We start from the raw sequence: 16,124 nt of genomic DNA on the forward strand, positions 1-16,124 counted from the left end.
ACACAAAAATATCCTATTGGCTTTTCGGATCTGCATTTGAAGTCATAAACTGAGAATAACCAATCAGATGCGCGCTTTAGTGTCTGCCCCGCCCCTTCGGCGTTTCCTACAACCGTCTGCGGTCGTGGTGCTAGTTTATCTAAAACAACGAGCTACTGAAGGGACCTTTCGCGGCAATAATTTCATAATCTGAACTCAGGAATATTATCAGTAGTGTGACTTTTTAAAACAGAGGTTAGTTTTTAAGTTATTGTCGTGTAATTGTATTGGGCGGTTTCCTGGGTCGTCTTGTTCCTGTCTCTGTTAGCCGGCTAATCTCCAGCGAGCGACAAAATGGCTGATTCGGACAAGCTAAACATCGATTCGATCATCCAGCGCCTTTTGGAGGGTAATAAAGGTTATTCTTTCTTATTACATACTGTGCCGTTTTATCGTGTTAAATAGTGATTATACGACTGAAAATGTATGATTTTAATCGTGTTCATTTCATCTGTAGTCGAACGTATATGTAGCATTGGGTGTAAAAACGTAACACTCAATCCTATTCAAATGTTCATTCGCATGTTTATTTAATTGTAAATCCGAACAAAACTTCAGCGCATGCGCAGTGCATCAGTCGTCTCGTTCGGAAATAGAGAATGCCACCAGGAAGATGTCACAGTTGTGCCAAATTTTGACTCCTTGATTATTACCCCTTCTTTGAGGCTCATACTCGATTGAGAGGGAACGTTAGGGGAGGGAGAAATGCCTCTGACAGTAATACATCAACAACAGTCTTGATGATAGGAAATACAACCAAAGTGCCATTGCCTGCGTTCCTCAATGTCCAACATTGCCACAAGCCTATTAGTTCAAATTAAGGGAAATAAAAATCTTTCCGGTAAATATATCGTTAATAAATATATCAAACAAAAATATACCAAAAGGCTATCACAAGAAAGAGAGTATTATGTCAGTTATTGCAATTTATCTGTCTCTTCAGTGGTTGGAGGAGGTAAACATTGAGATAGGAGTAATATGTGCAGGCTCGCTGCTGCCCATGGTATATGAAATATGTGTATATAAAACAAGGCATATAACATAAAAAATATGTTAGGTGTTATTACAGATTAAATAATCAGTCTAGTGGAGGGTAACAAAGGGGTAGGCAAAGAGGCTAATATACAAGGGAAAATAGGTTCTGTACTATGTAGTAAGATGACACAGTATTACTAGGAAGAAGAGAAAAAATTATAACCAGACTATGCATATTTAGGATTCAATGCAAATCTATGTTAAAACATCCAAATGGATTGTAATTATTGTGGTGAAGCTGAAAATGTCAAATGTGATTAGTAATAATGGGCACATTCTGTAAATAACTAAGTAAAGGAATTCAAACTCATAAAGCTCAGTGTCATAAAGCTATATTCTAGTACTAGCCATTGTAGATGCTAGATCACAGACAGGTCTGGATATTTAACTTGCTAAATATCTCTCGGGCAACTGTGATTTATTAGCTCTTCTCTCAAGTCGCGCCTTTGAAAATTCATGCAATGGGGATTTCATGGTGACTTCAATTACACCTGCAAGCACAACCCAGTCTGTACGTGTATATAAATGTATTATCTATAGACGGACATGTAGCTGTCTGCAGAAGAATGATTTAAGTTCATACATAAGTTACATGCTATTTGCTGACCTTTTTTTATATATAGGTTTTTAGATTATGTCGGCTAGATGTGGAGAATTAGCCTAATGTTTTTACTCATTCGTACAAGAATATTAATGGTTTTAAATTATTAAGCACTGCAAAAATATTAATAAAAATTCTGTAGCATCAAAAAAATAACATGCTTGTTTAGTTAATCTAAAATACTGCATTAGATTAGTATAGGCCTAGTGTTACACCACATTTGTTTAATATTTTATTTTATTATTACATCAGTCTTGTAAGCGGATGAGAGAGCTACTGTTTCATGGCCCTGTTGTCTGTTTTTTGTCAGGCAACAGCAGACCTCACAACACAACACTGTTTTTTAAACACATACAGATATATACACATATGTATGTGTATTCGTAATTCTTTTATGAATGCATTTCTGTCTCAATTTTCAGTGAAGGGCTCCAGACCTGGTAAAAATGTTCAGTTAACTGAACAAGAGATTCGTGGATTGTGTCTGAAATCTCGGGAAATCTTCCTTAGTCAGCCGATACTGCTGGAACTGGAGGCCCCACTCAAGATTTGTGGTAAAGTTCTGATAACCATTATGCTCCATTTTTATTTTAAATGGTTCTGAAAAAGCTAGTTAAAGTAATAAAAAATAATTTAACTCTATTGCTTTCTGCAGGTGATGTTCATGGTCAGTACTATGACCTGCTCAGGCTTTTTGAGTATGGAGGATATCCTCCAGAGAGTAACTACCTGTTTCTGGGAGACTATGTAGACAGAGGCAAGCAGTCACTGGAGACTATCTGCCTGCTGCTTGCCTACAAGGTCAAATATCCAGAGAACTTCTTTCTTCTCAGAGGAAACCATGAATGTGCCTCCATCAACAGGATATATGGATTTTATGATGAATGTGAGTATGCTTATATGGGGGTGGATAGTATGACCAAAAGCTTAGGTCATGGTCTGACTGTGTATGACCATTTATTAAGTCTATGTTTTGCTTAAGTTGAAGCATTTTTTTTATATATACAGTGAGGTCAATAAGTATTTGATCACCCTGTGATTTTGCAAGTTCTCTTACTTAGAAATCATGGAGGGGTCTACAATGTTCAGCATAGGTGCATTTCCACTGTGAGAGACAGAATCTAAAAATAAAAATCCGGAAATCACATTGTATGATTTTTTTTAACAATTTATTTGTGAATTACTGTGTCAAATAAGTATTTGATCACTTGCTTATCCGCCAGATTTCTGACCCTCAAAGACCTGTTATTTTGCTTTTAAATAGTCCAGCTACACTCTGCTCATGATTCTAAATTAGTAGCAACTGTTTGAGGTCGTTAGCTGTCATAAAGACACCTGTGCACCCCACAATCAGCCAAAGTCTAAGTAGCAACATGGGCAAAACCAAAGAGCTGTCAAAAGACACAAGAGACAAAATTGTAGACCTTCACAAAGCTGGAAAGGGCTACGGGGCAATTGCCAAGCAGCTTGGTGAAAAAAGAACAACTATTGGAGCAATTGTAAGAAAATGGAAGAGGCTAATGATGACTGTCAATGTCCCTCGGACTGGGGCCCCACGGAAGATCTCTCCTCGTGGGGTATCAATGATGCTAAGAATGGTGAAGAATCAGCCCAGAACTACACGGGAGGAGCTGGTCAATGCCTTGAAGAGAGCTGGGGCCATCGTTTCCAAGGCTACTATCAGTAATACACTAAGACGTCATGGTTTAAAATCTTGCATCGCAAGGAAGGTTCCCCTGCTTAAGTCAGCCCATGTCCAGGCCCGTCTGAAGTTTGCCAGGGACCATCTGGATGATCCAGAGGAGTCATGGGAGAAAGTCCTGTGGTCAGATGAGACCAAAGTAGAACTTTTTGGTCTTAACTCCATTCGCCGTGTTTGGAGGAAGAAGAATGATGAGTATCATCCCAATAATACCATACCTACAGTGAAGCATGGGGCTGAAAGCATCATGCTCTGGGGGTGTTTTTCTGCACAGGGGACAGTACGACTGCACTGTATTAAGGAGAGGATGAACGGGGCCATGTATTGTGACATATTGGGCAAAAACCTCCTTCCCTCAGTCAGAGCATTAAAGATGGGTCATGACTGGGTCTTCCAACATGACAATGACCCAAAGCGCACAGCCAGGAAAGCCAAGGAGTGGCTCCATAAGAAGCATATCGAGGTTCTGGAGTGGCCTAGCCAGTCTCCAGACCTAAATCCAATAGAAAATCTTTGGAGGGAGCTGAAACTCCGTGTTGCTCAGCAACAGCCCCGAAACCTGACAGATCTAGAGAATATCTGTATGGAGGAGTGGGCCAAAATCCCTCCTGCAGTGTGTGCAAACCTGGTGAAGAACTACAGGAACCGTTTGACCTCTGTAATTGTTAACAAAGGCTTCTGTACCAAATATTAAAAAATTTTGACTCAAGTGATCAAATACTTATTTGACACAGTAATTCACAAATAAATTGTTAAAAAATCATACAATGTGATTTCCGGATTTTTATTTTTAGATTCTGTCTCTCACAGTGGAAATGCACCTATGCTGAAAATTGTAGACCCCTCCATGATTTAGAAGTAAGAGAACTTGCAAAATCACAGGGTGATCAAATACTTATTGACCTCACTGTGTGTGTATGTGTATATATATATATATATATACACACACATATATATATATATATATATATATTTAATTTATTATTCAGCACGTTTACCATGTTAAATGGGGGGAGTGTGTGAGAGGAGGGGATACTGTCTCATCCGAGCAGAGCAGATTGCGATCTGGTGTTTTCAGTGTCTCAGGGCTGCTCAGTTCACAATTAATGAAGTGAAGTGACATACTGCCAACTATGGTGACCCATACTCGGAATTCGTGCTCTGCATTTAACCCATCCAACGTGCACACACACAGCAGTGAACACATACACACACACACACACCGTGAACACACACCCGGAGCAGTGGGCAGCCATTTATGCTGCGCCGCCCGGGGAGCAGTTGAGGGTTCGATGCCTTGCTCAAGGGCACCTCAGTCCCTGCCGGTCCGAGACTCGAACCCACAATCTTTGGATTACGAGTCCAACTCTCTAACCATTAGGCCACGACTTCCAGCAACCTCCATCTCTGCATGTGCTGTGAGTGGATGCATTTAGGAATGCAACTTGCAGACAGACTAAATGGAGAATAACCACAAGAATAAGAGATGAATTAAGGTGCGTTCACATTTGTCAGGTTTGGTTTGATTTCAGCAAAACCTTATTTGAGAGAGTGTGAATGCTGCCAATTGATGCTCTGGTGCGCACCAAACAAGCGGACCAAGACTGCTGAAAATGTGGTTCGATTCAAATATGAATGCAGCATGGACCAAAGACATCTAAACAATATCGAAAACCGGAATTAAGTATACCTGGTTCTACCAGTCATAGTTGCAATGTTGTCCATTTAAAGTTCAGTACAGGTGTCAGAAGAACACATCTTGCATCTTCATTTGTGTGCAACAGAGAAATTCCTGCCACTGTTTTGACTCCTTAACACATTTTCTAAGCTTTGTGCTAATAAAAATACCACATGTACGCACATACAATGGGCCTCTTTCATAAAACACGAGCAGAATGAATTGTATAAATCGTTCGTAAAGCTGTTCTGACGTAAATTTTCGGATTCATAAGTGTTTGTATTTTCAAAATGCTAGTTGGTAAATGGTTCTGTGTTCTTTTTGGCAAACTGATGACACTGAATTTTGATGCACTGCCATCATAATATTTTACAAGTTCGTTTGCTCTGTATTAAAATATATATATATATATATATATATATCTAACAATAAATATTGATGTGTTAGACATATGGCATATTAGTCTTTTTTTGCATTTGTGCAATATACTGGAGCCAAACCTGAGAAAGTAGACCAGAATATTCCACTGTGTTCCTGGACATGCTGTAATTGATAGGCAGGGATCATGCCAATTGTGAATGAGCGTGCACAAGTACCCTATTTACGAATGATTGGAAATTCATTAGCATACGCATGTTTAACTATCAAATCGGAAGTTTACGAAGTGTTTGTGAATCCGTAGGAGAGTTTTCGGGAAGGTACGTTTTGCACACAAATTACTCAGAATTTACTCCCATATTTACGAATGTTTCATGAATGAGGCCCAATGAGTGCACTTAGCCGAACACACAGCATTGTTTTGGATATTCGGGAAGTTCCATGACAAAATATTAACTTTTTTTTTTTCTTTTCTTTTTTTTTTCCTCCCCCATTTGTTTTTTGTTTTGTTTTTTTGTACAGAACAAAAGAACCAAGATAGAAGTGTGAGGCATATGCCTGAATGAATGTTACCGTTTGGCAATCTGAACATGCATGTTTTTTGGCAGGTAAAAGGCGGTATAACATCAAGCTTTGGAAGACATTCACAGACTGTTTCAATTGCTTACCAGTAGCTGCTATTGTGGATGAGAAGATTTTTTGTTGTCATGGAGGTAAGTCAAGTTTTCTGGAATGTCTTCTTTACACAGACTGTTACAAGATTAGGGGTGGGAATCGCAGGGTACCTCACGATACGATAATATCACACGATATGATAATATCACGAATACAGCTATTCTGCGATAATCGATATATTGCTAGACAATCTTATAATGATACATCACGATATCTATGAAAACAAAATGCCTAACTGTTAGAAAACAGCACAAAAATTTCTTTAAATCAAATTTAAAATGTTAAGTAAATAATTTTTTTGTTGGACTTATTAAAAGGACTTATATTCGCATCGCATCTTTTGCGTGCTCAAGTTCGTTATTTCAAATGTAGACGTACAGCAAGCACACTTCTACGGCGCATTACGGCTCTGACAAGGTTGTGTTTCGTCGTCCATGCCATAGGTGCAGATTTATGTTTCTGTGCCCACACTGCATAACGCGCACTTGTAATATCTAAAGAAAGATCTCTCTCTCTCTCACTCATATATGAGGGAAATCCACCTTCGATCTGTGCATTACAATTTACGTTAGGGATGCACGATGTTATCGGACTGATATTGGAATCGGCCGATAATGGCTTTAAATGTAAGCATCGGCCTGATATGAAAAATTGTGCTGATATGTCTTGCCGATAAGAGGAATACATTAACTCGCATGTGCTCAGGGTGTGCTAGTGATTAGATCACGTCAGCAGTGTGGCTCATTCTTGAAGCAAAGTTTTGGAGGATTTTTTTCTGATTTTGCTGCGGCTGATATTTGCGGCTTTTCTTATTGTTTTGCAGTGAAAATATACCATGGGCAACATTCTTCTAACATTGTTATAACTTTTCTGACTTCGAGAACCCTCGTAGGGCTCCAGACTAACATTTGAGGACACCAGTGCCATTAAGTTCTACAGAAGGGGGCACCAGCACCTGACAGTAAAGCACTCGCCCTAACGCACATGTACATCTCGGAGATGTCTATTTGATGTCTGCATTTACATATGCAAGACGTATTCTTTAGGGTGTTTGCTCATCTGCAATACGTTTATGCCTCCAAAAATGGAAAAATTATGTGCCTGGGGTACTTGTAACACTGATTCCAAGCAGAACATTAATGTTATCTTGTGCTTTAGCAAGGTATCTCTGGCTAAAACTAGCTAACGTTAAAGTTAGTGAGTCCATGCTAATGTACAAACCTAAATAGCGGGCTGTTCTCGCGTCTTGTACAGTGAAAAAAGTAAATGTAAAGTTTACATTTCAGTGCCTCTCCATATTAAACTGGTTAACGTTAAATGTACATTAATTTAATCGTACCCTGCGATACATGAACAGTGTTGATACTGCTTGTTGTCATCTGCGATCGTGAGACTTCTTCCACTTGCATTGTGATCTGTAAACCCTCGCTTCCAGTTTACACACCGTACTCATTTTTAAATATTTTATAAATCACTCCATGGAATATTTAATTCCCATTTGGTGGCCTTCTGTGTCCAAAATTGGGTAAAACATTGTGGGAGGTTTTATTCCTCCCTAGACCATCACGGTCTTTCTTAGACAGTGAGCAACTCCGTTTGTTTGTCTGAGGGAGCAGCAGTAACTAAGGGGGGGCGGGGCTTACTGATAGGTCAATTGGTCGATTTCATTTAAAGCAGTGTTTGTGAGCACAGTGCTACTTTGTGTACAGCCGTTACTGGGGAAACAGCTATTTTTGCTCCAAAAGCGGCACCTGGTGGCAAAGAATGAATTTGCATTTTCATTCAGACCAAAATAAAGTTTTCGCAGGTCTGAGCACGCAACAAGTGGGCAGGCAATATGCTAATGTTTCATGTTAACATCAACATGAAATGGCTTGGGATTCGTTTTAAAAACGAATGATTTTAATGATTCAGATTCGACTCTTTGTTAGACAATAACTTTAAACACGGTGCACTTTCAGATTTAAAACTTTGCAGGATAATTTCATTCACTTAGAGCTGTTACACACTGCATGAATGGTATTTTTCAAAAATCCATAATAGGGGCACTTTAAGGTCTGCAGTGTTGTAAGCATACTATCTTATTTTCTTGAAAAATGTGCATTTATCCCATGGGCAGGTTTGTAGTCAGGGAATGGTGGACATGACGTTCTTGATGTGCTTACAAGTGTGGATGAATTCAAAATATTCTTTCTAAACTGCAGTTGAATGATCCTTTACCCAGGTCTTTCTCCAGACCTGCAGTCTATGGAACAGATTCGCCGTGTGATGAGGCCCACAGACGTCCCAGACCAGGGTCTGCTGTGTGATCTGCTTTGGGCTGACCCAGATAAAGATGTCATGGGCTGGGGAGAGAACGACCGTGGTGTCTCTTTCACCTTTGGGTCTGATGTTGTGGCCAAGTTCCTCCACAAACACGATATGGACCTCATATGTAGGGCCCACCAGGTACGTAATGTAGTTTATTGAATGTAGTGTCATCGCATTGCGTATATGTATCTGTGTAGTCAAAAGCACCATATCTGGATTGAAAAGGTTTTTAACATTTTCAGTTCAGATAAATTTGTTTGGTTTGCCTAATAAGCTGTGATCGATGTGACAAACCAGAAATATCATGATTTTCTTTTCGTTGATTTAGAAGGATGCATTCTTGTTTATCATGCGTCTTTATTATTCACCAGTTATGGTAAACGGTGATGGTAGAAAAGATTTTCAAAACTTCTCATCCAGCACCCGTACGAACAGCACTGGAGCTCCTCAGGGTTGCGTCCTCTCCCCGCTACTCTTCTCCCTGAACACCAATGACTGCACATCTAAAGACGCCTCTGTCAAGCTCCTAAAGTCTGCAGACGACACCACACTGATCGGCCTCATTAAGGATGGTGACGAGTCTGCCTACAGACAGGAGTTTAAAGAGCTGGCTGTCTGGTGTAGTCTTAACAACCTAGAGCTCAACACGCTCAAAACAGTGGAGATGATTGTAGATTTCTGGAGGAACCCCCCAGCACTCCTCTCACTCTCTATCATGAGCAGCACTGTAACAACAGAGGAGTCCTGGGCACCACAATCTCTCAGGACCTGAAGTGGAATATTCACATTGAGTCCATTGTTAAAAAGTTCCAGCAGATGTTGTGCTTCCTTCGCCAGCTGAGGAAGTTCAACCTGCCACAGTAGTTAGACAAGGATAGACAAGATGGCGGCGCGAACACATCGCGAGGCTCAGCGTCTTACCAGATTTTGGAAAATAGTGTTAATTTACCTGGTTACTGCATTTCATTAGCTCTGTACTTGTACTCTGCATAAATGACAATAAAGTTGAATCTAATCTAATCTAATCTAGTTGCTGAAACAGTTCTACTCTGCCATCATTGAATCCATCCTCTGCACTTCAATAACTGTCTGGTTCAGCTCAGCTACCAAATCCGACCAAACCCTCCCCACTCTCCAAGAACTGTGCTCATCCAGAGTGAGCAAAAGGGCTGGCAAAATCACTCTGGACCCCTCACATCCTGCACAATCTCTGAACTGTTGCCGTCTGGTCAACGCTACAGAGCACTGAGCACCAAAACGGCCAGGCACAGGAACGGTTTCTTCCCTCAGGCAATCCATTTCATGAACACTTGACAATAACGTGGAACACACAACATTATTATACATTATTTAAGATGCATACTTATTTACATTTCAAATTTGCACATAGCATGCCTGTACATACATAATTGTCTGTGTTTTTTTTTTTTGCTATTTTGTACATTGTCTGTTTTGTATATTTGTATATTATTCTTTTTATTGTCTGTGTCTTGTTACTGTCATTCTGTTGCACTGTGGAGCTTCTGTCACTAAAGCAAATTCCTTGTAAGTGCAAACATACCTGGCAATAAATCTGATTGTGAAAACTTTGAATCAGTTGAACCAATTGCTTCACAAAATGATTCACTGTTTCGAAGCACTCTGAATGCCACACTCTGGTGAAGATTGCTGATTAGAAGAGTGTAAATGCAGTGAAAACTCAGTCCAAATACAGTATGCATTAAAGATACCTTTTTACAAACCAGTTGCCATCTCAGATGCTGACATGGCATTAAAGACTGATTTAATTTTGATGTGTGTTCAAAACATGAGTCGCAGAGGTTTCTAAGCTTCATGAAGCAGCGTTTTGAAAGTGCTTATCACATGTTATTTTGTTGTGCAGCATTTGTGACACAATCTTCTGCTCTCTGAACAGGTGGTGGAGGATGGCTATGAGTTCTTCGCTAAGAGGCAGTTAGTCACACTTTTCTCAGCTCCTAACTACTGCGGAGAGTTTGACAACGCAGGTGCTATGATGAGTGTTGATGAGACTCTGATGTGCTCATTTCAGGTTTGTATGTGCTCTTTTAGTAGCTATTAGGGGTGCAAATTGCTCGCCTTTTGGGCAAAATTCACAGTTTGGAAAGCAAAAAGTTTCCTACAGAAAATCAATTTAACTCTATACTGAATGCCATGTACTGTAAATGTGAGTTTAATGTATAAAGTATTTGCCAAATGACAAGATTGGGTTGAATATTTGCAATCTTGATTTATTTACATTGGCAACAAAATATTAAATCTACTAAATATTTAGATTTCCTAAGCCTAGCCTCGTTATGCAGTGTACCTGATGAATGGTTTTTAAGGCTCTCTGTTTCTGTTAGATTCTGAAACCAGCGGAGAAGAAGATGCTGTCATATGGTGGTGCAGTAGGATTTGGGTCTGGTAGACCTGTAACTCCTCCACGAAACGCAGCCAAGGGCGGCAAAGCAAAGAAATAACATCAACTACTGCAACACGCTTATACATCCTCTCCATCATTCTACCTCTCCTTCTCCTCTTCAACTCCAAACACCAAATCAGTGCAGGGCTTTTTTTAGCTGTCTCCATCAAGACGAGACTGCTGGGAATCTGAGCGGTCATGTGTGTGCTTGACTGAAATGCCCTTGTAGAGTGTTGGTTTTTGTATGTGAAACAAAGTGTGTATTTGTAGAAAATGGTTTTGTTGTGAGTTTGTGTGTGAGGGATTCTTTTCTTTTTTTCTCTCTCTCTCTTTCTTTGGTAATTGCGCACCTTTTACTGCGTTTTTAGATGTTCTGGTTGATTTCCTTCTAATATATCTTCATGTCTTCAGCCATAACGTGATAATCCTTTTTAGGCCATTTATTGGACCTATGTGATGCCCTTCTCTTCAGACCAAGCCTCAGGGTCCAGCTTTTGATCCCCGCTGTGGGGACAGACTTTTCCATTCCCCTTTAGCTCTAAAGCAATCTGAAAGGAGGTGATTGTGCTCTTGAACCTGTGCAAATCACTGCCAGTCTCTTTAATGTGAAACTTCATCCAAGTGCGTGTCTGTTTACAGTAGTTATTGACGGCATCCTGCACATTTGGTCATATACCTAATTTGGCGCATCCTTTGCTTCTTCAAACTGCACACTCAGGTAGTATTTAGCCTGGCCTGTGGAAATTTGGTTGTTTAATTTTTCGCTAGCTTTTTTTTTTATTATTAAAATCATGTATGGTGTGCAAAGAAAACCAAGTGCGAATGTCTGCAAAGTGGGTGCCATCGCTGTTTCAGTTTGCACAGAAATGCACTGTTCCCTTTTTCTTTTCTTTTTTCGAGTGATTGTGGCTGTGTGCCACTTTGTAAACTGCAAAGCTCACCTTTTTCTGTTAAAATGACTTGTTTTTTTTAAAGTAGTCATTAATTTAGCCAATAAAGTGAGAATCTGGTGCAAATTTATCTTGTTTATTTTTTTCTATCTGTAAATGTTTAGATGAGGACAGAATTTCCAGAGTTTAGGACAGTTCGTTCTGATTGGCCATCTTACTCATCAATTATGATGGAAAGTTAATTCCCAGGACAGAGGTACAGTTGTAATCAAAATGTCAAGAAACCAATCGAACAAAGGCACCTGTAAACTATTATAGAAAGTTTATTAAAACACATTTGAATAATTTTGATAATGTAAAGTTGATGGGGAAAAAATCAAATTGGTTCTAAATTATTAATGTACAAATTTATTCAACCCACAAAAGTAAAATTTTGTGCTGAATCTTATTCTTTATAACCGCCAATTAACACGACCTGTAAGTGCTTAGAAGCTTCTGTCACCTCTCTACTACAATCTTGGCCCATTCCTTGCTTAAAAAACTGATCATTGTTGGCTTCCACATTGCTGCTGCTGCTTGCTTTAAAGTCCACCAAATATTTTCAATGAGATTTAAATCAAGACTGAACAGGACACCGCTCAAGAAAAGATAAATGGACACTTAAATCACACATTGGATCTCGATGAACAAAATATTAAAGTTGAAAATCTTTACTTGCGTTCATTGTTTAATTCATTGAGAATAAAATGGTGACAATGGTCAATGGATTCCAAAATCATCAACCTGAAAATCAAAGTAAAATAAATAGAATTACGGGCTGCATACATTTAATCGAAGCAACTCGATGTAAGTCAATAATGTCAATGTCTAATCATGCTCTTGATGAGATTGCAGATGGTGGCCTGGGGGATCTTCTAGATCAGAACATACAGGTACATCTAAAAAAATTAGAACATCGTGAAAAAGGTCAATTTTGTTACTCATTTCAGAAAGTGAAACCCATATATAGATTCATTACACAGAGTGAAATATTTCAAGCCTTTATTTCTTGAAATTTTGATGATTATGGCTTACAGATAATGAAAACCCAAAATTCTGTGTCTCAGAAAGTTAGAATATTACATAAGATGAATTAAAAAAAAGATATTTTAAACAGAAATGTCAGGCTTCTGAAAAGTATGTTCATTTCTGCACTAAATACTTGGTTGGGCCTCCTTTTGCATGAATTACTGCATCAATGCGGCATCTGTGGCACTGCTCAGGTGTAATGGAAGCCCAGGTTGCTTTGATAGCGGTCTTCAGGTCATCTGCAATGTTGGGTCTGGTGTCTCTCATCTTCCTCTTGACAATACTCCATAGATTCTCTATGGGGTTCAGGTCAGGCGAGTTTGCTGGCCAGTCAAGCACAGTAGCACCATGGTCATTGAACCAGCTTTTGGTACCTTTGGCAGTGTGTGCAGGTGCCAAGTCCTGCTGGAAAATTAAATCAGCATCTCCATAAAGCTTGTCAGCAGAAGGAAGCATGAAGTGCTCTAAAATTTCCTGGTAGATGGCTGAGTTGACTGTGGACATCAGAAAACACAGTGGACCAACACCAGCAGATGACATGGCAGCCCAAATCATCACAGACTGGAAACTTCAAGCAACATGGATTCTGTGCCTCTCCACTCTTCCTCCAGACTCTGGGACCTTGATTTCCAAATGAAATGCAAAATTTACTTTCATCTGAAAAGAGGACTTTGGACCACTGAGCAACAGTCCAGAACTTTTTCTCCACAGCTCAGGTAAGACGCTTCTGACGTTGTCTCTGGTTCAGAAGTGGCTTGGTAGCCCTTTTCCCGAAGACGTCTGAGTGTGGTGACTCTTGATGCACTGACTCCAGCTTCAGTCCACTCCTTGTGAAGCTCTCCCAAGTGTTTGAATCAGCTTTGCTTGACAGTATTCTCAAGCTTGCGGTCATCCCTGTTACTTGTGCACCTTTTCCTACCCATAAACAGCCATACATTTCAGTAATGAACCTCTGTGACTTACCCTCTTTGTGGAGGGCGTCAATGTTCGTCTTCTGGATCACTGCCAAGTCAGTAGTCTTCGTCTTCCCGGAATTTGTACTGTAGGGATGGTCGTTTAATAGAAACTCAAATGTAAATATTCTATAGTCTTTGATAGACTCCGGTAGCCTACGGTTAACACTTCAACCACCAGAGGTCGCTGTATACCTAAAAGCGCCAGCGGGGAAAATTGACCTATGCCATGACTACTGTTTTGATATGGCTAAAAAGTATTATGTCACTGTATTATGCCACTGTCTTCGCAATGTCTAGAGTCATAAAATGATTATTTTTAGTCATCAGCTATGTTTTTGTCCTGTTGTTTTAAGTTCACAGCTATTTTTAAGCAGGTTATACTAATCACTTTTCTTAATGATGAATATAAACCAGCCTGCAATGACAACGAGAATTGCAAAGAAATAAATACATATGGATAGTGTAATATTATAGCTAATAAAATATTTTAAGATAATCCATGTTATTTAAATTACTAAAATACCCTAAATAGACTATTATGTAATTCACCACACTGCAAAGAATGTATGAAACAATGACAAATTCAAGCACACATTCACCTAATTAATTATTTGTTTAGTTATATAATTTATCATTTGAATAAGAGAACAACACCAATAAACTTCGGGTAATCAAAAAAATTGCTTTATTCATTACATCATAATTCAGATTTATTTTTTTCAGGAATAAATAAGCAACACAGTAGCAAACAATAAACAATTGCAAAACAAAAATGAATTATTAATCCAAAGTTTGAACATGTATGAGTAGAAGAATAAACATCTAAAACATCTTCATTTGAATGTGTGTAACACGTACAATGGCAGCGCAACGATAAGGGAATTATGCGTAAATTTGTCCCGATGGCGCTTATAGGTATGAATGCCCCATTTTTATTCTGGTTTGTTATCTAAACAATTTTTTTTTAACAACAGGGGATTGTAAATAACACAATTTTAGTAAAAGTCAATGACTGTAAGACTTGGATATTTTTTTATTGAAAATATTTTTGGACAAAAGCATCTGCTAAATGACAGAAGTAAAAAGTAAAGAGTGTAAAGACCATCGACTCTACCGTGCGACTCCACCGGGCAGGGACACAGGCAAGGGATAGAAGTATCGCTTTTTATTTTAGTTTATTCATTTATATTATTATTGAAATGTTGTTATATGCATGTGTCAATTTTATTTAATTTCTTTATTTTCTTAAATATGTGGGTATATAGTATTTATAGAGTTGTAACTTTTAGTTTTAGTTACTTTTTCTTATTTGTAAGTCGCTTTGGACAAAAGCGTCTGCTAAATGACAAAAGTAAAAGTAAAATATATTATGTAGCCTATTTGAAAAACAGCCATGGGTAAAATTACCCCGTGGTGGTGTTAATATAATAATTTAATAATGTAATATATATTTTTTTAATTTATAATTTATTAATTCAAAATAAAATATTAATAAATACATCTCTGATAATCCCAGGTTGCTATGGTCACGCGGGTTTGTTTACCCATTAATATCTCGTGGCCACAACAAAACTAAACCAAAAAGACTCAAGCTTCGTTTTTTAATCTTCCAGTGATTTCTTAATTTATGCCAAGAGTTATGTAAAATAAAAATGAAGTCGAGATCAATATGAAGCTCGAGTCTTGGACCTTTTTAATGATGTATAGTTTATGAAGTTAATTGCATTCTTGTACATTAAAACTAGCAGACTCTGAACTAACGCTGTGCTCTGGCTTCCTCCCACAGGTTAAGAGATTTTAAACAAGCACTGTTAGTACACTTTTAGTTAACCAAATGAAACAATACACATTTTAATGCTATAAAAGTGTGCACATTGAGAGAAATTCATATTAACAACTTCTTTAACTTGAGCAAACGCTGCTAATACACATATACATTTGTTAATAAAATGAAAACATGCATGTTTGTTTTCAAGGTAGTAAATAAAAGGAAACGATCCACCCGCATGCCTCTGCTCAATGACGGTGTCTGGATCAACTGTGATCTGTGTCTCGGGTCCAAGACGTCACTTCCAGGGAGGCATGCCCAGGCCTGTTGGACACGCCTCCGTCCCTTGACTCCACCCCCATGTCAAAACAGTGCCACAAAAGGTGCGTTCGACTTCATGCAGCACTTAGCAGACCGATCGGCGGCTGACTTGAAGCAGTGCATGCCGGTTAGAAATTTAGTCCGACTTGAACCGGCGCCGACCACACGTCACTGTCACGTGTGGCATCAAAGTACCGCGATAGCGTTTCGAGAGCAGCCGGCTGACTCAGCCGGCGCAATTTCTCCAGAGCGACTGCGGGAGCGCTGATGACGACACAGCT

General features: G+C 39.0%; 1 protein-coding gene across 2 annotated transcripts; it reads left to right on the forward strand.

Moving 5' to 3' along the window:
* The first annotated feature begins 69 nt into the window (after positions 1 to 69).
* On the forward strand, positions 70 to 12,443 carry LOC306857967 (serine/threonine-protein phosphatase PP1-gamma catalytic subunit B-like). Of its 2 annotated transcripts, none has more exons than XM_079398279.1 (7): positions 70 to 388; positions 2,098 to 2,229; positions 2,331 to 2,561; positions 6,042 to 6,146; positions 8,333 to 8,556; positions 10,334 to 10,468; positions 10,782 to 12,443. In XM_079398279.1, the coding sequence occupies exons 1-7, from the start codon at positions 334 to 336 to the stop codon at positions 10,896 to 10,898; spliced, it is 999 nt and encodes a 332-aa protein (XP_079254405.1). In that variant the 5' UTR covers positions 70 to 333; the 3' UTR covers positions 10,899 to 12,443. The 2 variants fall into 2 exon arrangements, with proteins under 2 accessions (XP_079254405.1, XP_079254404.1); XM_079398278.1 differs by having other exon boundaries at positions 91 to 397.
* The last annotated feature ends 3,681 nt before the right edge of the window (positions 12,444 to 16,124 follow it).

The sequence above is a fragment of the Barbus barbus genome (assembly GCF_936440315.1).
Source record: "Barbus barbus genome assembly, chromosome: 38".
In the NCBI taxonomy this organism is placed as follows: domain Eukaryota; kingdom Metazoa; phylum Chordata; class Actinopteri; order Cypriniformes; family Cyprinidae; genus Barbus; species Barbus barbus.